Source organism: Scyliorhinus canicula, chromosome 11, assembly GCF_902713615.1.
Source record: "Scyliorhinus canicula chromosome 11, sScyCan1.1, whole genome shotgun sequence".
In the NCBI taxonomy this organism is placed as follows: domain Eukaryota; kingdom Metazoa; phylum Chordata; class Chondrichthyes; order Carcharhiniformes; family Scyliorhinidae; genus Scyliorhinus; species Scyliorhinus canicula.
The window spans coordinates 142,013,819-142,038,805 of NC_052156.1; the positions used below are offsets into that span (position 1 = coordinate 142,013,819).

The following is a 24,987-nucleotide window of genomic DNA, read 5'->3' on the forward strand; positions in this document are numbered from 1 at the left end:
TCAATGCAAGGAGCATCCGGAATAAGGTAAGTGAACTTGGAGCATGGATTGGTACTTGGGACTACAGTGTTGTGGCCATTACGGAGTCATGGTTAGAACAGGGACAGGAATGGTTGTTGGAAGTTCCAGGTTATAGATGGTTCAGTAAGAGTAGGAAAGGTGGTAAAAGAGATGGAGGAGTAGCATTGTTAATCAAGGATAGTTTAACAGCTGCAGAAAGGCAGTTCAAAGGGGATCTGCCTACTGAGGTAATATGGGCCGAAGTTAGAAATAGGAAAGGAGCGGTCACGTTGTTAGGAGTTTTCTATAGGCCCCCAAATAGTAATAGAGATATGGAGGAAGAAATTGCAAAACAGATTATGGATAGGCGTGGAGGTCTCAGGGTAGTTGTCATGGGTGACTTTAACTTTCCAAATATTGATTGGAACCTCTATAGGTCGAACAGTTCGGATGGTGCAGTTTTTGTACAGTGTGTGCAGGAGGGTTTCCTGACAACATGTGGATAGGCCGACAAGAGGGGGGGGGGGGGGGGGGGGGGGCACATTGGATTTGGTACTGGGTAATGAACCGGGCCAAGTGTTAAGATTTGTTTGTGGGAGAGCACTTTGGAGATAGTGACCACAATTCGGTGTCTTTCACTATTGCAATGGAGAGGGATAGGGCCATACGGCAGGGCAAGGTTTATAATTGGGGGATGGGGTAATTATGATGCGATTAGGCAAGAATTAGGGAACATAAGATGGGAACAGAAACTGTCAGGGCAAGGCACAAATGAAAAGCGGAGCTTGTTCAAGGAACAAATACTGCGTGTCCTTGATAGGTATGTCAGCATGGGCAGCACGGTAGCATTGTGGACAACACAATGGCTTCACAGCTCCAGCGTCCCAGGATCGATTCCGGCTTGGGTTACTGTCAGTGCGGAGTCTGCACATCCTCCCTGTGTGTGCGTGGGTTTCCTCCGGGTGCTCCGGTTTCCTCCCACAGTCCAAAGATGTGCAGGTTAGGTGGATTGGTCATGATAAATTGCCCTTAGTGTCCAAAATTGCCCTTAGTGTTGGGTAGGGTTACTGGGTTATGGGGATAGGGCGGAGGTGTTGACTTTGGGTAGGGCGCTCTTTCCAAGAGCTGGTGCAGACTCGATGGGCTGAATGGCCTCCTTCTGCACTGTAAATTCTATGATCTATGTCCCTGTCAGGCAGGGAGGAAATGGCCGTGAGGGAACCATGGTTCACAAAAAGGGTTGAATATCTTGTCAAGAGGAAAAAGGAAGCGTATGTAAGGATGAGAAAACAAGGTTCAGTTGGGTCGCTTGAGGGTTAAAAGGTAGCAAGGAATGAGCTAAAAAAAAAAGGCTTCGGAGAGCTAGGAGGGGGCATGAGAAGTCCTTAGCGGGTCGGATCAAGGAAAACCCCAAGGCTTTTTACTCTTATGGGAGAAATAAAAGAATGAGGTTAGGGCCGGTCAAGGACAGTAGTGGGAACCTGTGTATGGAGTCAGAAGAAATAGGAGAGGCGCTGAATTAATACTTTTCTTCAGTGTTCACCAAGGAGAGGGCCCATGTTTTTGAGGATGAGTGTGTGATGCAGGCGGGTAGGCTGGAGGAGGTAGATGTTCTGAGGAAGGATGTATTAGCAATTTTGAAAAACCTTAGAGTTGAGAAGTCCCCTGGGCCAGATGGGATATATCCAAGGATTCTTTGGGAGGCAAGGGATGAGATTGCAGAGCCTTTGGCTTTGATCTTTGGGTCCTCACTATCCACGGGTATAGTGCCAGAGGACTGGAGAGCGGCGAATGTTGTTCCTCTGTTCAAGAAAGGGAATACGAATGACCCTGGTAATTATAGGTCAGTTAGTCTTACTTCAATGGTCGGTACGTTAATGGAAAAGGTCCTGAAGGATAGGATTTATGACCATTTGGAAAGATGCAGCTTAATCCAGGATAGTCAACACGGATTCGTGAAGGGTAAGTCTTGCCTCACAAATTGGATCAAATTCTTTCAGGAGGTAACTAAGTGTGTTGATGAAGGTAGAGCAGTTGATGTCGGATACATGGATTTTAGTAAGGCGTTTGATAAGGTTCCCCATGGTCGGCTCATGAAGAAAGTAAGGAGGTGAGGGATAGAGGGAAATTTGGCCAATTGGATAAGTAACTGGCTATCACATAGAAGACAGGGTGGTGGTGGATGGAAAATTTTCAGACTGGAGACCAGTTACCAGCGATGTACCACTGGGATCAGTGCTGGGTCCTCTGCTATTTGTGATTTTTATCAATGACTTGGAGGAGGGGGCTGAAGGGTGGATCAGTAAATTTGCTGATGACCCCAAGATTGGTGGAGTAGTGGATGAGGTGGAGGGCTGTTGTAGGCTGCAACGAGACATTGATAGGATGCAGAGCTGGGCCAAAAAATGGCAGATGGAGTTTAACCCTGATAAGTGCGAGGTGATTCATTTTGGTAGAAAAAATTTGAATGCAGGTTACAGGGTCAACGGCAGGGTTCTGAGGAATGTGGAGGAACAGAGAGATCTTGGGGTTCATGTCCACAGATCTCTGAAGGGTGCCATTCAAGTGGCTAGAGCCGTGAAGAAGGCCTATAGTGTGTTAGCGTTTATTAACAGGGGGCTTTAGTTTAAGAGCCGCGGGGTTATGCTGCAACTGTACATGACCCTGGTGAGGTCACATTTGGAGTATTGTGTGCAGTTCTGGTCACCTCACTATAGGAAGGATGTGGAAGCATTAGAAAGGGTGCAAAGGAGATTTACCAGGATGCTGCCTGGTTTGGACGATAGGTCTTATGAGGAAAGGTTGAGGGAGCTAGGGCTTTTCTCTTTGGAGCGGAGGAGGATGAGAGACGACTTAATAGAGGTTTATAAGATGATGAGGGGGATAGATAGAGGGGACATTCAGAGACTATTTCCTCGGGTGGATGTAGCTGTTACAAGGGGACATAACTATACAGTTCAGGGTGGGAGATATAGGAGGGATGTCGAGGTAGGTTCTTTAGCCAGAGTGGTTAGGAATAGACTGCCTGCTGTGATAGTGGAGTCGGACACTTTAGGAACTTTCAAGCGGTTATTGGATAGGCACATGGGAGCACACCAGAATGACAGGGAGTGGGATAGCTTGATCTTGGTTTCGGACAATGCTCGGCACAACATCGAGGGCCGAAGGGCCTGTTCTATGCTGTACTGTTCTATGTTCTAAATTAAAAGGGTTGAAGGAAGCTGGGGTTGATTTCTGTAGAAAAGCAATATCTCTAAAAACCTTAGATTCAAATTTTTCATTATGGCGAAGGGCTTAAACACAATTAAAATGAGGAAGATGGGCAGCACAGTGATACAATGGTTAGCACTGCAGTCTCACAGCGCCAAGGTCCCAGGTTCAATTCCGGCTCTGGGTCACTGTCCGTGTGGAGTTTGCACATTCTCCCCATGTTTGCGTGGGTTTCGCCCCCCACAACCCAAAGATGTGCAGGGTAGGTGGATTGGCCACGCTAAATTGCTCCTTAATTGGAAAGAAATGAATTGGGTACTCTAAATTTATTTATTTTTTTAAATGCGGAAGCTAAGTACTTTTAATTTACACGAAGGGTAAGAGCTGTGCACAAAAGTTAGTCGTGAGACATTGAAACTGACAGCATCAACCAGCTCGAGAAAAGTCAATTATTTCTGGAGAACGGACTGCGAGAAATGGTGACGTGACGAGAAAGGTACTGTGAGAGGCTGGACACGTTTGGACAAAGAGTCTTTTGGTTGCTGCCAACAATTCCCATGTAAAAAGACAAGACAGAACTGGAAAAGTGTCCAAGAGTATTCACATATATTTTTAATAGATGCTGAGCAATGAAGGCGGAGACCACAAGGTGTGATTGAAGGTAAATTAAAGAGATAGGTTTGCGAGTTGCAGAGGGAAAGGGATTTGCGAGTTGCAGAGGGAAAGGGGTTTGCGAGTTGCAGAGGGAAAGGGGTTTGCGAGTTGCAGAGGGAAAGGGGTTTGCCAGTTGCAGAGGGAAAGGGGTTTGCCAGTTGCAGAGGGAAAGGGGTTTGCCAGTTGCAGAAGGAAAGGGGTTTGCCAGTTGCAGAGGGAAAGGGGTTTGCCAGTTGCAGAGGGAAAGTGGTTTGCCAGTTGCAGAGGGAAAGGGGTTTGCCAGCTGCAGAAGGAAAGAGGTTTGCGAGTTGCAGAGGGAAAGAGGTTTGCGAGTTGCAGAGGGAAAGGGGTTTGCCAGCTGCAGAAGGAAAGGGGTTTGCCAGCTGCAGAGGGAAAGGGGTTTGCCAGTTGCAGAGGGAAAAGGGTTTGCCAGCTGCAGAGGGAAAGGGGTTTGCCAGCTGCAGAGGGAAAGGGGTTTGCCAGCTGCAGAGGGAAAGGGAAAGGAACAAAGCAGCTGCAACCCAATCAGGTGGGGATGATGCACAGAAAGGAGAAGTTAGAGCATTCAGAAAGGAATATAGAGCTGGAGCATGTTGTGAAGATTATACAGGATAGAAACAGGCCATTCTAAATCTAGAAGCCCTGCTTTATCCTGCTGCAAAACCTCATTTGATGCTCCAATGTAACAGATGAAACTATGCATAGGTTCTCATGGAAATAAGAAATGACGCCAATGGGCAGCCTATTTTCCTCAGCAGTTTGAGGATCCATCTCTGCCAACGAGGTCGATGAACACCATGTAGGGTGGTCTGTGCTGTTTGCAGCACTTCTGTAACTGAAGTGAGAAATGTCAACTTTGAATCTGTCAATTCTGAGGCCCCAGAAACTCAAGAGTAGATGATGCTGCCAGAATCTGCACTCTGGCCAGAGCAACACGAACAAAGACCTTCGGCACCATTCTTAACAAGGATATGTCTCAATATTGTTAGAGTCACTGTGATCCCCTTTGTTTTTGTACAAGGTGACTATTTTTACATCACGCATGTCTGGAGACACAAATGTTTCCTTCTAGCTGAGACAAAAGTTCATGGAGATGCTGACAAGAGATTGTCAATGGCCTACTGTGGTGAGCTCGCTGCCCAGCTCCCCCATGACAGGGAATTCTGGAAAGGGGCTGAGACGTCTTCAGCGCCAACTTCAGTGATAATATTGAAAGTCAAAGATGATTCATGATTTTTGCACGGGTTGTTTCAGTACTTTGATAAGTGGAGTGGGTGGGGGCTGCTGGACCAGAGGGAGCATGGAGCAGGAAAGCAGCATGTTCAATAACTCAGCACGTAGGTTACAGATGGGTCGCTATTTAAATACAATAGATGAGTCATGGGGGAGTCATTTTGAAGAGAATGGTGATGCAACATTGGTTTGATGGGGAGCAGAATGGTGAGAGAGGAAAAGAAACCAATAACAATGTCTGATATCATTGGAGCCAGGAAGATGAGCTGGGTGGTCAGGAGTCAAGTGGAGGGAGAATCACAATAGCAGAAGCCAAACGTCATTAGATGAACTTGGAGTGGGTGGTGGGGGACTGTTCAGCTGGGGGGAGAGCTCAAAAAAAATCCTTGCAAAAGATGTCTGAATTAAAATGCATGAAAGATAGTGCTCGGAAAACTGTTTGACATAGACACTGCACAAGTTAATCACACAGGTATCAAGAAATTGCTATCCAGACAAAAGATGTATCCTATTAAAATTCTTCAAGCTGGTCTAGATTTTTAAATACCTAGTAATACTGCTTCACAATGCATTCATTAGATTTGAAATATCTTGTTTTGCAATTTGCCAGCTGTAATTGTAGATGATACATTAGGTTTAATGATAGCATGTAGGCATACCACATCACAAACAACCATAGTTGCTGATTCAGCCATTGTGTAACTGATACCAACATAGGAACATCTGGTGAGAAATAGAAGGCGAGAGAATAGAAGCCCGGGGGCAATTAAAAATTGTTGAAATAATTCGAAAGCGTAATAATCTCCACCCAGGGATTAGAAATAACGTACATGGAGAAAACAGTGGATTCATGGCTAATTCAGTAAAGTATTCATTAAGAAATGGACAGAAAGAGGATTACTGGTTAGTAGAGCCAGTAAACCAAAAGATGAGAAAACTGATGGCAGAGAGGAGGGACCGCAACAAAGTCTGGATTAAATATATATTTGTTTGGCTCCTCTACATCAAACAAGAGTTTGCTTTCCTTTGGAGTTGGAAGGCAGCAGCTTAAGAAATAAAAGTTAATGCTAGTTTACTATAAACAACATGTCTCACTGTTAAATATCCTTTGAAGTACAAGCAACAAAATATATGTTAATCTTAACTGTGATAATATATTGGTTGAGAGACATCACATTAGAATACCTTATAAAGTGTCACTTAGATCATAGAATTTACAGTGCAAAAGGAGGCCATTCGGCCCATTGAGTCTACACCGGGCTTTGGAAGAGCACCCTATTTTAGCCCACACCTCCACCCGTAACCCAGCCTAACCTTTGGACACTACGGTCAATTCAGCATGGCCAATCCACCCAACCTGCACATCTTTGGACGGTGGGAGGAAACCGGAGCACCCGGAAGAAACCACGCAGACACGGGGAAAACGTGCAGACTACATGCAGACAGTGACCCAAGTCGGGAATTGAACCCGGGTCCCTGGCGCTGTGTAACAACTGTGCTAACCACTGTGCTACCGTGCCACTCCTGTAAAAAAGCGGTTTCAGTTTTTTGTTGAAAATTCAGCATGGTTCTCATGCTGTGGAAACTACAGGGTAACATTTTATGGTTTGTCTGCCCTCTACACAGAGGCTGGAATTTCCAGAAATCAACATCAGAAAATTACACATTCAGCCCCCCATGATTTTCTATCATTTAATTTTCTGAACATTATTTTTATATTCACATGAAAGCCACAGAACTGACCAGCCAAATAAAATATTAATGCATCACACCTTACAGACTGTGCGCAGCTTTTGCCTTTCTTTCTTAATTGCTTTCTTCTGTATTTCCTTTTCCTTCTTTGTTTGCAGGGCCTGCTGCCTGGCTTCTTCTTCTTCTTTTTCTTTGGCCAAACGTGCAATTTCTAATTCAGCCTGTTTTTGCTTTTTAAAAAAAAAAACAAATATTTTGAACGTTCTTTCTAAAATAGAACAAAATGTTGAGATAAAGTGGCTTGTGTAAGCAAAATTCACTCACTGGTGCATTATAGATTCCTAAATCTGAGATTAGTTCAACTTAAAAGCCTGAATTAAATAACAAAATACAGGGAAATGAATCACCTATTTTGAAATATTTCAATATTAGCATCTGAATACTTTTATTCTAAATAGTTACAAAATTATAAAATATGTAACCACAAGAGTGCTGGATAGAATGTTGGTCAGCATTTCTCATTTGATCAGGTACAGCAGCAAAAACCGGTTTCCGAATCTATTCCGTTCCTTCAAAATGCACCTAGTTGAATTATACTTCCAAACTCGTACAGGGTCATTTCAAGCAATATTAGTATGTTTTGTATGATCTCATAGAATAGAATCATAGAATTTACAGTGCAGAAGGAGGCCATTCGGCCCATCGAGTCTGCACCGGCTCTTGGAAAGAGCACCCTACCCAAGGTCAACACCCCCACCCTATCCCCATAACCCAGTAACCCCACTCAACACTAAGGGCAATTTTGGACACTAAGGGCAATTTATCATGGCCAATCCACCTAACTTGCACATCTTTGGACTGTGGGAGGAAACCGGAGCACCCGAGGAAACCCACGCACACACGGGGAGGATGTGCAGACTCCGCACAGACAGTGACCCAAGCCGGAATCGAACCTGGGACCCTGGAGCTGTGAAGCAATTGTGCTATCCACAATGCTACCGTGCTGCTCCTGCATTAATGCATCTGCAATAGATTTACAACATTGATCAGCACATTAGGATGAAAATGGACTTGCATTTGTACAGTGCTTTTCCCAAAGCACATTACAACCAATTACGTACTTTTGACGTAATCCACTATTGTAATGCAGGGAAGCACGTCAGGCTAAATCTTAAAATTTGTTTCAAGAGATGTTGATTGAAAGATACATACTGGCCTGGTCAGCTTGGTAACTCCACTATTTCAGATAGTGCTTTAGGATCTTTTACGCTCATCTGAAAGGGCAACACTCCCTCAGTACTCCACCAAAATGCCAGCCTAGATTACATGCTCAATGTTCCTGGTGCTAAGCATCACCGACATTTGTAGCACCATTGTTGGCTGTAGGGAGACTTTACCTGCCTGGTTTCCAAGTCGCAATAATAATGTGCAAACTATCTCAAAAATATGTTTTTTCCAAGAATTGAACTCATTTGATTTTATGGCTCAACTGCCCAGAGTCCTAAAAGTCTATAAATACTCTTTATGTACCTATACCTATATGGACGCTGAATTAATTAATGGCCAGATTGAAAGCATGATATGACAAAAAGGTGCCATCTGAGTTTGGATTAGCATTTATCTCCCATCCTTTGTTGCCCTGGAGAAGGTGGTGGTGAGTCAGCTCCTTGAACTTTGGCAGTCCATGTGATGTGGGCACACCCACAGTGGTTTAGTGAGAGAATTCTAGAATTCTTCCCCTGTGGTGATGATGGAATAGTGATATAGTTACAGTCAGGATGGTGTGAGACTTGGAGGGAAACCTTCAGGTGATTGTGTCCCCATGCATTTGCCGTCCTTGTTTTTGCGAAGTTGTGGTTTTCAAGGTGCTGTTGAAGAAGTCTAGTCAAGTTGCTACATTTGTTAAAATGGATTCTTTACCTTCTTGTACAGTTCTTAGCCAGTTTGGTAGCTGAAATATAAAGATTCCAAGACACGCCTAGGGTATATTGTTTGGTTGCAAAGAGGATCTATATTTTTCAAGACATTTTTTGATTCAATTTGAAATCTTTGCAACAAAAACTATGGATGAATGATAATGGGGGACTACACCATATATACCATACAGTCTATATTAGGATGACTAAAGGGCTGCGAGGTGTAAGAATTTCTCAAGTGTGTTCAGGAGAATTGTTTTGCTCCAGGCCAATAAAGGAGGAGGCATTGCTAGAATGGTTTCTGGGGACTGAGGTTCATCAAGTGTCAGCAAGGATTTATTTAAGGACCAACGATTATAGTATCACGTTAGCTATGAAAAAGGACAAACAGCAATTCAACTAAAAATACTTAATTGGTGGAGGGCCACTTTCTGTGGTGAGAATGGGCAACTTGCAATCAGAGATTGACTGGCCAAATTGGAAGAGAATGCTTTTAAAGAGGAGAATTCTCAGATACATTCAAGGTATGTTCCCACAAGGGGAAAGGTAGGACAACCAAAGTCAGAAATGCTTTCCTGCAGCTGACAACTCTGGTATGATGTGATTTTCTCTCAACATTTAAAAAAAAAGATTCCAGCAGAAATCAAGTTGTAATACATTCAAAATTAAACCGGATGGACACTTGCAGCTATTAATCCTTACTTTCTCTTTCTCCTCTTGCTCTTTTCTTTTTGCTTCAACTTTTGCCTTCTTTTCTGATTCTTTCCTTGCCTTTTCTTCTTCTTTAAACTTTTTTATTCTAGGGTCACAGCTGTAAGCAGTATCTATCAAGCAAATCACCACATTAAATGTTCAGTACTGCACAGCGTTCTTATGCTATGGAATTTCATTGATATATACCAACAATATACTTTGATGTCATAGAATCATACCTTTCAGTCCATCGAGTGCATCAACAAAACTATAATAATACCACCCCAGCACTTAGCCTATAGCCTTGAATGTAATGGCATTTCAAGTGCTCATCCACGTCCTTGTGATAATCTTACAGACCACCCAACAAAGGCAAGAAACAGATACTGTAAATTGGCAGTACGGTAGCACAGTGGGAAGCACTGTTGCTTCACAGCTCCAGGTTCGATTCCCGGCTTGGGTCACTGTCTGCGTGGAGTCTGCACGGTCTCCCCGTCTCCGTGGGTTTCCTCCGGGTGCTCCGGTTTCCTCCCACAAGTTCCACAAGACGTGCTATTAGGTAATCTGGACATTCTGAATTCTCCCTCTGTGTACCCAAACAAGCACCGCAATGTGGCAACTAGGGGCTTTTCACAGTAACATCATTTCAGTGTTAATGTAATACTACTTGTGACAATAAAGATTATTATAATTAGTAATTTGAACATTAACATTAAAGGAAAGGGTCATGCGCAGCAGTAGGTTCAAGCTGAGGCATGTGAAGACACAGAGTCAATGGGTTCAATGACCCTCCCTGTGCTGTACCAATCTACCAATATAAAATGGGGTGCTGTTGTTACATGACTGTCCATTTCCTTTTTTAAAATAAAATACTTTTATTACGGTACTTGAATTTTTAAATAAAAATAACAGACAATGACATATTTCCCACCCCCATCTCAATCTCCACACACCCCAACCATAAAACAACAATCCGCCCCCCCCCCCCCCCGGGCTGCCATCTCTGGGTGAACCCGACCATTGACCCTCTTAAGTCGAACTTTATTTTCTCGAGACTGAGAAACCCAGCCATGTCACTAACCCAGGTCTCTGGGGCTTTGAGTCCCTCCACATTAACAAGATCCGTCTCCGGGCTACCAGGAAGGCAAAGGCCAAAACATCAGCCTCTTTTGCTCCCTGAACTCCCGGCTCTTTCGACATTTCAAAGATTGCTACCACCAGACTCGGCACCACCCGTGTTTTTAGCACCATGGATATTGTCTGAGCAAAACCCCGCCCAAACCGTCTAAGCTTCAGGCATGCCCAAAACATGTGGACATGATTTGCTGGGCTTCCCGCGCACCTCGCACACCTATCCTCTACCCTGAAAAACCTGCTCACCCTAGCCGCTGTCACGTATGCCCGGTGGACTACCTTAAATTGTACCAGGCTGAGCCTGGCACATGATGAGGAGGTATTAACCCTGCTTAGGGCATCTGCCCATAGACCCGCCTCTGCCTCTCCTACGAGCTTGTCCTCCCACTTGCCCTTAAGCTCCTCCACCGGAGTTTCCTCCGCTTCCGAAAGCTCCTGGTAAATATCTGATACCTTCCCCTCTCCCACCCAGGAACTGAAGACTACTCTATCCTGTATCCCCTGTGGCGACAGCAGCGGAAAGGCCGGCACCTGTTTTCTCAGGAAGTCTTGCATCTGCAAATATCTAAACCCGTTCCCTGTTGGCAATTCAAATTTATCCTCCAAAGCTTTCAAGCTGGGAAAGCTCCCATCTATAAATAGGTCCCCCGTCCTTCTAATTCCTGCCCTTTGCCATCTCCGGAACCCACCATCCAACCTACCCGATACAAACCGATGATTATTATAAATCAGGGTCCAAACCGATGCTCCCTCCACTCTCTTATATCTCCTCCATCGCCCCCAGATTCTCAGAGCCACCACCACCACCAGACTAGTGGAGTATTGGGCCGGCGAGAACGGAAGAGGTGCCGTTATCAGTGCTCCCAAACTGGTATCTTTGCATGACGCCGCCTCCATCCGCTCCCATGCCGACCCCTCCTCCACTACCTAATCATGGCTATATTAGCCGCCCAGTAATAATTGCAGAAGTTCAGCAGCACTAACCCACCCTCCCCCCGACTGAGCTCTAGCAACACTTTCTTCACTCGCGGGGTTTTACTTGCCCACACAAAGCCCTAAATAACCTTATTCACCCGCTTAAAAAAGGCCTTAGGGATGAAGATGGGGAGGCACTGAAAGACAAACAGAAATCTGGGGAGGACCGTCAGTTTCACGGTCTGTACCCTCCCCACCAGTGATAGCGGGAGCATGTCCCATCTCTTAAAGTCCCCTTCCATTTGTTCTACCAACCGGGATAGGTTTAACTTGTGCAGTACCTCCCATTCCCGAGCCACCTGAATTCCCAGATATCATAAGCTCTTCCCTACCATTCTAAGCGGCAGCTCTCCCAGTCTCGTCTCCTGTCCTCTTGCCTGGATCACTAACATCTTGCTTTTCCCCTATGTTCAATTTATACCCCAAAAATGTGCCAAATTACCCCAGGAGTCCATTTCCTTTAAATCATCGGAAATAAACACATGTTACATAAAGTATTCAGTGCACAGGCAGCTTTAAATGGCTGTCAAATAGAAATTATGATCATACTGAAATTAGTGTGTAATATTCAAAGGCATGTTTTGATAGCACATTATCTTGTCTTGAAATGTTCACATTCAGTGAATTTTTTAACCACCGGGTAAATGCGACAGCCAAGGTCCCATGATCAGCGAAGTGGCACTTGTTCAGGAAAGAATATCGACGACCACAACACTAGAAATCTCTTATGCTTCATCAAATAATGCCATGGTTTCTTTTACATCCACTTGAACAAGCCATTTAATATTGCCCGTTAAAGGAATGAACCTCCAACAAAACAGCAGGCTGTACTGCATTTAAGTATCAGCTTCTACATGTGTTAAATCCAGGTGGAGGGTTTGAACATACAAATTTCTGACTTGAGCAACATTACTATCAATCAAGTGAAGCACTCAGCACTTTTGCTGTCTGTCCCTAAAGCTTACCCCTCTCTAACTTAATTGTACAAGAACAAAGTTCCTTTAGAAACAGTTTATCTTAATATACTGAACATTTTCTAGTATATTTGTTATAAGGACTAAGCAAATAATTGACCCATCAGTAACTACAAAACCATCTTTCCACTTTATTAATGTTCAATCATGGATTTGAGCACTGAAGAGCAGGTTCCCCAGACTGATACAGTACAAATACCCCAGTTACTTAACCTGCAAACCTAAAATACGATATACACAATACATACATACAAGTAGACTAGTGTTTAACGCATTCCAGTTCTATCTCAATCTAGAGCAACCCATGCATTATTTCAGTACTTATTCACCTTGCTTTGTTTTTATTTTTATTTATTCATACATGGAGTGTGAGCAACACTGGCAAGGCCAGCATTTATTACTCACTCCTAGTTACACCCGAGAGGTGGTGGTGAATGGGCTTCTTGAACTGCTGCAGTCCACAGTGCTGTTAAGATAAGCAATCCCAAGATTTTGACCCACCAACAGTGAAGGAACGGCAATATATTTCCAAGTCACCACAGCGTGGGATGTAAAGGGCAACTCCCATGTCCTGCTGCCCTTGTCCTTCTAGGTTACAGAGGTGATAAAGTTTAAGAGGTTACGGCAAGAAAATTTTAAGTGAATTGCTGTAGTGCATCTCAACACACACTGTGCGCCAGTGGTGAAGCGAGTGAATATTTAACATGGTGGATGGGGTGCCAATCAAAGAATCCCTTCAGTGGAGAAGGAGAATGAGGTCATTCAGCCCATTGATTCTGCACCGACCCTGGAAGAGTACCCTACCTAGGCCCACACCTTCACCTTATCCCCATAACTCAGTAACTCCACCTAACCTTTTTGGACACTAAGCGGCAACTTAGCATGGCCAATCCACCTAACCGGCACATCTTTGGACTGTGGGAGGAAACCGGAGCACCCAGAGGAAACCCATGTGGAGAAAGTGCAAATTCCACGCAGACAATAACCCGAGGCCAGAATTAAACCCGGGACAATGGCGCTGTGAGGCAGCGGTGCTAACCACTGTGCCACCGTGCCACCCAAGTGGACGGCTTTGGCCTGAAGGCTGACAAGCTTCTGGAGTGGTGCTGGAGCCACACTATTCTAGGTAAATGAAAAATATTCATCATACTATTGACCTGTGTTTTGTGGATAGTGGAAAGGCTCTGGGGAGGAAGGAGCTGAATTATTCACCATAGAATACCCAGGTCCTGGCCTGCTGATGTAGGAACACTAACCTATTCAGCTGATTAGTTAATGGTGGCCCTCAGGATATTGATGGATTTTCGACAGTGGCAATGCCACTCTTGTTGGAGATGGTCATTGTCTAACAGTTTAGTGACATGAATGTTACTCATCACTTATCAGCACAAACATAAATGCTGACCAGGTCTTGCTGCATATGCACACAGTGACTGCTTCATTATCTGAGGAGTTGTGAATGGAACTAAACACTGTGGAATCTGCACCCATTTATTTTTTCAGGAGCTGTTCCACCAAAACTTGAGTGAGAGGAAACATGCCTATAGGCAACTGAAGGCGGAGGTGCAACAAAGAACTCGTGACCCAAGCAGCAGATGATGGGTGGAAAGAGCTCAGGAGACTCAGCAACTCACCGACAACCATGATGGGCGCAGCTTCTTCAGCGCAATCAAAACCATCTACGTCCGACTACCCAGGGACCCACCTCACTAAGAGCCAAAAATGGAGCTCAATGACAGAGGCAGTCAACGCCAGCTAGAGAGAGCATTTCGAGGATCTCCTCAATCAAGACACAGCTTGCAACACAAGCGTCCTCAACAACATCCCAGAACACGCCACCATCTCCATGCAATCCCAGCTCCCTGTGAGGTCGAAAAAGCCACCTGACAGCTGAAAAACAAAAAGGCCTCTGGCACAGACGGAATCCCTGCAGAAATATTAAAATGTGGCAGAGAGAACTCAAGAATTCACAACCTCATCTCCCTTGGCTGGAAGGAAGAGAGCATGCCGGACGATTTCAGAGGCACCTTAATTGTGACCACCTTCAGGAAAGGAGACAGGTCCGACTCTGGAAATTAGAGGGATTTCCCTACTCTCCACCACAGGAAACACTTGAGAATACTCCTCAACCGCTCCTCCCAGTGGCTGAAGAGCTCAATGGGCATCATCTTCAGTGTGCAACAAATCCAGGAAGAATGCTGGGAGCAGCATCAACCTCTGCACATGGCCTTCTTTGATCTTGCCATGGCCTTCGACTCTGTCAACCATGAAGGATTGTGGAACATCCTCCTCAAATTCTGCTGCCTGCAGAAATTCGTCACCATTTTCCACCTGCTCCACAATAACATGCAAGCCATGATCCTCACCAATGGAACCATCACAGACCCAATACTTGTGCAAACTGGGGTCAAACAGGGTGGCGTCATCACTCCAACATTCATCTCCATCTCCTTCACAGCAACCAACTCCACCCCATCACCTTGAAGCTCCCTACTGGAGTGGAGCTAACCTACCGGACAAATGGGAAATTGTTCAACCTCCAACCATTCCAGACCAGAACCAAGATCACCCCAACCTCTTGACATCGAGCTGCAGTATGCAGAAGTCACCCGTGTGTGCTCACATTCATCGTCAAAGTATTCACAGAGGCATATGAGAATAGGCTTTAGACTACACATCTGTAAAACAAAGATTCTCTACCATCCCGCTCCTGCCACACAAAACCCCCTGACCATCAAGATCCATGCAGGGCCCTTGGACAATGTGGATAATTTCCCATACCTTGGGAGTCTCCTTTCGGGGCGAGCAGACATTGACGATGAAATCTAGCATTAGTCGTCGGATGCTTGAGGATCAGCGTGTTCGAAGACAGAGACCTCTTAATCCAGCACCCAGCGCATGGTCTACAGACCAGGCATGGTCTCCGCCCTTCTGTATGCATCAGAAGCATGAACAATGTACAGCAGACACCTCAAATTCCTGGAGAGATACCACCAACGTTCCCTGCGCGAAATCCTGCAAATCCACTGGGCAGGATAGGCGTGCCAACGTGAGCGTCCTCTCCCATGCCAATATCCCCAGTATTGAGGCATTGGTCACGCTCGACCAACTGCGATGGCAGGCCACTTTGCCCGCATGCCCAATTCAAGACCCCCAAAACAAGTGCTCTACGCCGAGCTCTGCAATGACAAGCGATCACAGGAGAGCAGATGAAACCCTACAAGGACACTCTGAAGCCTCCCTAAATAAATGCGAAATCCCCATCAACATGTGGGAAATGCTTGCCTTAGAACACACAAACTGAAGAAGCATCTGCGAAGACACCAATCACCTTGAGCGTCACAGAGTGGAACACACAGAGGCCAAGTGTAAACAGCAGAAAAAGAGCACAGAATCCAGAGCGTCCAACCCACCCACCTGATCAAACACCACCTGCCAAACCTGTGGCAGAGATGCTGATTGGACTATTCGGCCACCGCAGAACCCACCTCCCCGGAGTGGAAGCAAGTCACCCTCAGCCTTGAGGGACTGCCCAAGAAGAATCTTTTCAGGATCATGCGACCGAGATACCCTAATCAGCAAGTCATTCTGTGCCTCACTCAACACATCTCCATGGAGGTGCAACTAAGATCATGATAACAAAGAGCAGGTGGCAGAGAGGAAAATCTAAGCCGACAGAACCTTGTCTTACAAAATTGTGTATTCTACTATTATCTCAGTTACTTCTTGCTTTAAATTAACCAGTAACTCAAATGAAGCAATTAAATAAACAGCACATTTTACACTTGAAAATAATTGAATTAATAGGTCATTCAAAACAACTTCCAATTAACAGGAGCATGTAAAGTGGTTTTCAGAAAATCATAACTTACCAACTAGTGTTCTTATCCTGTTCATTTCTTCTTTCTTTCTTTGTGCTCGAGCTGCTCTGTTTTGCTTCTCAATCCATTTTCTCTCATCTCGGCTACAAACAGAATCACAAAGCATTGAGAATATATGACTGATGCTCTTTAATTCTGAGCGTTTTGGGACAGGTGTTATGATCCTAAATGTTGTTATAACTGGAAGGGAAGATCCCAATACGGAAACCTGGCTCAAATGATCATAACTTTTACTTTTTTTTAATAAAAAGTTTTTTAAAATTAAACTTGGAGGAACAGAGTCACAGGACCCAAGAAAAAACACTTATTAAACATCTAAAAATTGGGTTATTATACAATACATCTTTACTCCCGTCTTACCTAAACAAATACAGATTTTAAGATTAATATATATTACAAAGGACTTCTTAAGCTACAATGGTCCCATTAACATAAAGTCCCTTTTAAGGAGACAGAATGGCTGTGGTCAAATACACACACTCCACTTTGAACCCAAGCTAGTGTCTGTAGCTTTCTTCTCAGAATCCCACTAAATGATTGTCACATGTGATTTTCCAAACTCCACTGTGCAAATCCTCTCTCGTAATAATGCTTTCCCTTAGGGGCTTGCATTCCAAAATCCAGTCCAGGTTTTATAAATGGCTCTCCGAACCCAAGCTCCCGCTCCACTTTTAACATCAAATCCAGTCCAGGATTTTACAAAAGCCTTTTCGGTTTCTTTTGTCTTAACTGCTTTTACAAAAACTCCAAGATACAGCCACCAATTTGTATTGTTATTTCAATTTACATTCAACAGGCTGTAGTAAAATCTCACAAACCTGAAAATCACTTCAGATACCTTTCTAGCATCTCGGTCTTCTTCTCAGTTGTTTGTCTTTTTACCGAACAGTGCCCTGTTCTAGTACCGTTAACCTCAGATTTCTTAGAAACGTCACTTCATTTCTCTAGTTTCCTTAGCTAGCAATCCTTCAGATCTCTGCACTTGTTTTCTTGACTATTACTCCATGGTATGACTTTTCTTATGGCATAGCTGAGAAATATGTTCCTTCTCTCATCTCCTAAACCCTTCTCTCGTCTCTCTTATTACCCATCTACAACTGTAATCAAATTAGTTAAACTAAAACTTTAAAGGTTTATTAAAAATCCTTACAAGGGCCTCCAGTTGCTAAGCAACCCCCACATGCTAATGACTTATTTATTATTCACGCGGTAGCACTATGTAAGCACAGAACTTAACCAACCCAAACACATACAAGCACCTTTGTCCAGCATACATCTAACTATAGGTTTTACCCTTCCAGGCACAGAAACATTAAATTAAACTCACTTAAGACTATAACTTATTTCTAATGTTTACCAATACAATACAAATATATATCCCTTAAAACTACCCTTGTTTCCTAACACAGGGTTTCAAACTATGTTGAGCATGTGCTGAAACAGTTCAATCTGTACATACAGTATAACTCTCAGAATTGCAGACTATATAGAGTCATCACATTTGCAAAGTTAGATTAAAAAATAAGCGGAGCAGCAATAGAATCAATTAAATTAAAAACAGCTGGAAACACATGGCATGTCAAACTGCTTCAGGCTTTGAAAATTCAAACAATGAACAGTTGAGAAAAGCAAGCTATCTTTAATGGTCAACTTTTTCACATTAAAATAATTACTATCAGTCAGACGCTAGTTAAAACATTACAGTATTGTGGACGGTATGGTGGTGCAGTGGTTAGCATTGCTGTCTCACGGCGCTCACGACCCAGGGTCAAACCCGACCCCGGGTCGCTATCCGTGTACAGTTTGCACATTCTCCCCGTGTTGCATGGGTCTCACCCCAACATCCCAAAGATGTGCAGGCTAGGTGGACTGGCCATGTTAAATTGCCCCTTATTTGGGGAAAAAAAATAACAATTGGGTACTCTAAATTTATTTTTAAATTAAAAAAAACCTTACAGTGCTAATAGTTCAATATCATCCTTGCTCCAAGTATAAATCAGGCTTAGGGTGGCATTGAGGTATTCTAATGTGAAATGACATAGATCAGAACGACTCCTTTTTATGCTTTCAATTTTCACTTGCTAAGTTCCAACTGTTTTCAAAAGAACAAAATCAACACTGACAATAAAGCGTCACCTACAATTGCATCATTATGCTAAAAGTTGAAGCCAAAATATTAATGTTTAAAAGCTGTGTAAACTCACCCATTGGGCATATCTGCTGTGCATTATATACAGCTGAGAAGATTCATGTTTCAAACCATTGTCCAAGCAAAATTAGTTGAACAAAGCTGACATTTTGGCAGAGACTCCAGACTTGGTCTCAGCGTCCCTAGAGACTGGCAAAAGGAGGAGAAGAAACCACATAGACAGCTAGGATAGCTAGGATTGATGCTTCTGATCTGTCCCCATAAATTCCTATAAGAAGTGGAAGTATGTGGCTGCCAATGCAGCTGCTGATTGGATCTCACTCAAGTGTTCCTATTGTTAACCATCTTTCTATGGTCACCCAAAGCGAATGGCCATTTGGGAAAACTATGCAGTCGCGCAACAACAAATTCCTGCATGAGCCACCGCATTTCGTTTTGTTTTCTGGGGGGTGAATTGGGGAGGGGAGGATCAATTGTTTGGTTGGGTCAGGGGGAAGCGGGAGCATGTCTATCCTAGTTTATCCAGGATCTTGCCACTTTTCTATTGCCTTCTACTAACTATTCTATTGCCTTTTTTTAAATACCGTGACTGTTTCGATTATACGAATTGGCAGAAGTAAAGCTTCATAGAATCCGTAGAACCCCTACAGTACAGAAAGAAGCCATTCAGCCCATTGAGTGTGCATCCACCCACTGAAAGAGGCTCCCACCTAGGCCCACTCCTCCTGCCGTATCCCCTTAACCCCTCCTAACCTGGACATCTTTGGACTGTGGGAGGAAACCAGAGCACACAGAGGAAACCCACGCAGACACGGGGAGAATGTACAAACTGCACACAGTCATCCAAGGCCGGAATTGAACCTGGGTCTCTGGCGCTGTGATGCAGTAGTGTTAACCACTGTGCCACCCCCTTCAATTGTCTAATTTGGATTTTTAGTGAACAAATAGATCTGCCCAGATGAGGATTCACAGCAATCTTTCTATATTGATTATGCCAAAGGATTTCAAAAAAATGTTGAATAAAACCGAAAAGGATTCAAAGATTACATACCATTCTGCTTTTTCTTTTTCTTCTTCGTCCAAGTAAGAAAATTCCCTCCAAGAGTCAAAATTATACCTGAACAGAAAAGATCTTGAGCATTAAGAAGAAACTCAAATCAATTAAATACATGATAAGATATTGCAAAATGACAAGAACATGATGTACAAATAGAAGCTCAACCCAGTACCAAAGTAATTCTGAGACAGTGTAGCCTGCCGCATTCATTCAGCTAGCAATGACAACACTCTGACTATCTGAAATAAAATCAGAGAATGGTGGAAATACTCAGCAGGAAAGGCAGCATCTGTGGAGAGAGAAACAGAGTTAATGTTTCAGATCCTGACGCTTCATTCGGGTCTAACAAAGGTCATCAACCTGGAACATTAACTCTGTCTCTCCCCACAGATGCTGCAAAGAGTATTTCCAGCATTTTGTTTATTTTATATGTTGCAAAGTATAGCTGCCAATTTGCACACAGCAAGTTCCCGCAAAGGATGTTTTTTTTATTTTTTTATTGTTTTATGCTAATCAAATAACTAGGGGCCTCAGTCAAACGTTAACATACTTTAGATAATACAACACTCCCCCACAAAGTGTCAGCCAGATTACATGAAGTATAAACCACTGCCCTCTGACGGGGAGATAAATATGCTGCCCAACTATAGCAATTATCCCACATGGGGATTTTTTTTTATAGGAGTGAGAAAGAAAGGCAATTTCTAAACACATCTTCATAGCTCCAGGGTCACAGGTTCGATACCGGCTTGGGTCACTGTCTGTGTGGAGTCTGCACATCCTCCCCATGTGTGCGTGGGTTTCCTCCGGGTGCTCCGGTTTCCTCCCACAGTCCAAAGATGTGCAGGTTAGGTGGATTGGACATGATAAATTGCCCTTAGTGTCCAAAATTGCCCTTAGTGTTGGGTGGGGTTACTGGGTTATGTGGATAGGGTGGAGGTGTTAACCTTGGGTAGGGTGCTCTTTCCAGGAGCCGGTGCAGATTCGATGGGCTGAATGGCCTCCTACTGCACTGTAAATTCTATGATCTATGATCTTATAGAAACAGAATAGTTTTAGAACATGTAGATAAATTCAATTGTACTTGCACTAATAAAGGAATAGCTACAGTGAAGAAAATGTGCACAGAAGGAAAAGAATACAATATTTGTTTGGAAATGAATTTTCCTTTGAATTATCAGAATCTATTTTGATGGAAATGCACTTGCAATATTCAAACTTAAACACATTCTGTTACTGTCATTATAGGCTGCTGATAAATGACTAGCACTTTCAATAAACACAGAATCACAATAGTAATTTAGTACCGCTACGAAAAGCTAAACTTACACATTGACCCTCTTCATGTTATTCCCACAGGACTGTGGAATTATAGAATTGCCTTCATGCTCAACCTTCCCAGATTCCATTGAAATGCACTAACTCCAAGCTATAAAGGATCAGGAATCAAACGTACTATTTGGGGGTTGGTTTGATTCAATCTCCTTCCAAATTGTGCTGACAATTTTAAAATGACATCCAGTGATTATTGTTTAATAGCATGATGTCATGCTACAAATCAATGTTGCGATTGTGTGATCAGCTTATGATGGCCAGGTGAGCACATTGCTAAGTGGCTGCCATAATGTACAAAACATTATTCAGAAGCATCTGGAATTTAGTCCATGTTCTAGAAAGAATGTGAAGACGCTGTTGAGGAGAATTATGAGAATGGTTCTGGGGTGATGGATTACAGTTAAGTGGACAGACTGGAGAAGATGGCGTTGTTCTCCTTACAGCACAGAAGACCATAGGGAGATTTGATAAGAGCTGTTAAAAATCATTGAAAGGTTCAGATAGAGTAAATGAAGAGAAACTGTTTCCAATGGTTGAAGCGTAAATAATCAGTAGTCACAGATTTAAGATGATCAGATTGTTCACAAATCAGGGGCAACATAAGGATACCCCCTTTTTATTTAAAAAAAATACAATGAGTGGTTAGGATTTGGAATGCACTACCAAATAGGGTGGCAAAAAGTTTCAATAGCAGCTTTTAAAAAACAAAGATAAATACTTGGGAGGAAAAAATTGCAGGGATATGGGAAAGGTGGTAAGAGTTGCATTGTTGGGATTAAATAAAATATTGATACAATATTGAGGAAACATATTAGCACAGACAATGTGAAATTTGTATGGGTTGAGTTAAGAAACACCAAGGGGCAAAAAACATTCATAGGGGTGGTATACGGACCACCAAACTGCAGTGGTAATGTTGGGAATAGCATTAGATGGGAAATCAGAGATGAATGAGATAAAGGAACATCTGTGAGCATGTTTGACTTTAATCTGCATATAGATTGGGTGAGGCAAATTACTCACAATAGAGGAGGAATTTCTGGAGCATATCCAGGATGATTTTCTGCACCGATACGTTGAAGAACCAAGGGAACAGTCAACTTGGACTGGGTATTGTGTAATGAGAAAGGATTAGTTGGCAATCTAGTTATGAGAGAACCCTTGGGGATGAGTGACTATGATAGAATTTATTATCATGGTGGATAGTGAGGTAGTGGATTCTGAGACTAGGGTCCTGAATCTCAATAAAGGTAACTATGATGGTTTGGGCACGAGTTGGCTCTGATGGACTGGGAAACATTCGTGAAAGGATGGGCAATGGGCAGGCAATGGCAGGCATTCAAGGAACGAATAGGTGAACTCCAAAAGTTTTATACTCCTATTTGGTGCCAAGTAGTGACCAAACCATGGTTTACAAGGGAAATTAGAGGTAGTATTAGATTCAAAGAGGGGTGCACAAATTAGCAAGAAAAAGCAATAGACTCGAGGACTGGGAGTAGTTTAAAATTCAGCAAAAGTGGACCAAGGGATTGATTAAGAAGGGGAAAATATAATATGAAAGTAAACTAGCAGGGAACATAAAAATGGACTGTAAAAGTTTCCATAGGTATGTAAAGAGAAAAAGATTGACAAAAACTAATATAGGCCCCTCATCAGAAACAGGGGAATATATATCTGGGACCAAAGAAATGGCTGAGGAACTAAATTTGTATTTTGCTTCTGTCTTCACAAAGGAAGACATGAATAATGTACCGAAAGTTCTAAGAAACAAGTTTTAGTGAGGAGCTGAAGGAAATTAGTATTAGTAGAGAAATGGTTTTGGGGAAATGAATGGGATTGAAGCTGGATGAATCTCCAGGGCCTGATAATCTTCATCCCATCATACTGTTCATCCCAGGAAGTAGGCCTAGAAATAGTAGATCTATTGGCGGTCATTTTCCAAAATTCTTTGGATTTTGGAACAGTTCACAGAAGGTAGCTCATGTCAGCCCGCTATTCAAAAAGAGAGGAAGAGAGAAAACAGGGAACTATAGACCAGTGAGCCCAACATCAATAATAGAGAAGTTGCTAGAGTCCATTATCAAGGATTTCAAAGCACAGCATTTGGAAAGCAGTGGTATAATCAAAGTAAACATGGATTTATGAAAGAGAAAAAAAAAATCATGCTTAACAAATTAACTGCAATTCTTTGAAGATGAGTTGACCAGGGAGAACCGGTGGATGGGGTTTATTTGGACTTTCAGAAGACATTTGACAAGGCCTCACATTGTTAATGTCAGGTGTATGCTTCATTAATTAACAGCAAAACAATGGGTGGAATCCGTTTGGTAAATTCAAATTATCCATCTGATCTACAGTAATAGATCATAGAATTTACAGTGCAGGAGGCCATTTGGCCCATCGAGGCTACACCAGCCCTTAACCCCACTTAACCCCACACCTCCACCCTATCCCCATAACTCAGTAACCCCACCTAACCTCTTTAGACACGAAAGGCTTGGCCAATCCATCTAACCTGCACATTTGTGGCTCAGCTTAAAAGGCAGCATTCAAGACAATTATCTGATTGACTGCTTAAATGAGAAGGGAAGATTCTCCTGATACTGCAGCAAGCTCCCTTCCCTGCACCAAGCTAATTAACTCTCTTCCGCTCTCTTTTATAACTTCCTTATTCCTTCTGCTAAAATGCTGTAAAATAACGTGGGACATTTTGTGCCTTAAAGATATAAACGCACAAGTTTTTGTTAAGGTTGCAGCAGTAGATCATACATTTTGTAGATAAACACTAACTGACATCTAAAAGACAGTAGGCTACAAAGTAAAAGAAACTTACCAGAATGAATAAAAAGAATCTACTTCTTCAATGGAAGAATTCAAATTGCCCAGTTTTGGGACATGTTTCTTTTTGGACCATCTGAGAACAACATTTATATTTTTCTTAATGAAATGTTGGCAAAATACAATGCAAGGCAAGTCGTATAAATGACAAATTAAACTAAAATAAAAGTAGTGTGAAACCACATTCAAAAGTCTGCATTTGAACAAAAAGAAGCCAAATCCAAATTGAGAAATTCACAGATTAAAGTAATTGAGGCACATTGGATTTACAAAACTCCATGTTCTGTAAAAACAAATTTTGAAATGATGTTGATTGAACAATGTATTGCATCAAATTATATAAATTTATTCAAAAATAAAAGGGATGAACAAATTGATAATGTCAGTGAATTTAATATCACTAGAGGCCTAAAGAAAGAGTTATGCTTTTAAAAACGTTTGAGTGAGAGGTGATGGGCAAATTACCCCACACCGAAGGAATGAAGCAGAGAGACAATAGTTGTTTGGTAGTACAGAACTTGAATGTTGCTGAAAAGAGACACATGTCAAAGTTTTATGTCTTGCACTCATCAGAACAATTTGCAAGGCGGCCAAATATGAAGGGATCAACAATTCATATTGCATGAGACGAGAGTGCTGATTGATAGGCAAGTGGATTCTGGTAGAGGCACTGCCATGGAGACTATACCAATTAACTGATGACTGACAAGTGTGGCTTATTAGAAGCTACATATATTAATACGCAGGTCCCTGTCCTTTGCAGACAGAAATAACACATATTGCACCTTTTTCAATTAAACAAAATAGGTAACAGCCATTCTCTAGTTCATTCTCCAGGGAAATGCAGAGTCAACCTGACTGGTTTGAATTTAAACAAAGCTTGGAGGTTAATTGTCAGTCATCAGTTGACTGGTGTATTCTCCATGGCCTCTGGCACGGAGTCTGTCCCTGTTGCTCAGAAGGGAAGGGGGGAAAGGAGTAGAACATTAGTAATTGGGGACTCAATAGTCAGGGGCACAGATAGGAGATTTTGTGGGAGCGAGAGAGACTCACGTTTGGTATGTTGCCTCCCAGGTGCAAGGGTACGTGATGTCTCGGATCGTGTTTTCCGGGTCCTTAAGGGGGAGGGGGAGCAGCCCCAAGTCGTAGTCCACATTGGCACTAACGACATAGGTAGGAAAGGGGACAAGCATGTCAGGCAGGCCTTTAGGGAGCTAGGATGGAAGCTCAGAGCGAGAACAAACAG

General features: G+C 43.0%; 1 protein-coding gene across 1 annotated transcript in view; it reads right to left on the reverse strand.

The window, feature by feature from the left end:
• dnajc2 (DnaJ (Hsp40) homolog, subfamily C, member 2) overlaps positions 1-24,987 on the reverse strand; it is a 66,817-nt gene that overhangs the window by 8,398 nt on the left and 33,432 nt on the right. Inside the window, exons 6-10 of the mRNA XM_038811559.1 lie at positions 23,737-23,817; positions 19,563-19,628; positions 16,354-16,445; positions 9,408-9,529; positions 6,870-7,019 (exon numbers count right to left, since the gene is read on the reverse strand). Of these exons, the coding sequence (XP_038667487.1) occupies positions 6,870-7,019; positions 9,408-9,529; positions 16,354-16,445; positions 19,563-19,628; positions 23,737-23,817 (511 nt within the window). The remainder of the gene's footprint in view (positions 1-6,869; positions 7,020-9,407; positions 9,530-16,353; positions 16,446-19,562; positions 19,629-23,736; positions 23,818-24,987) is intronic.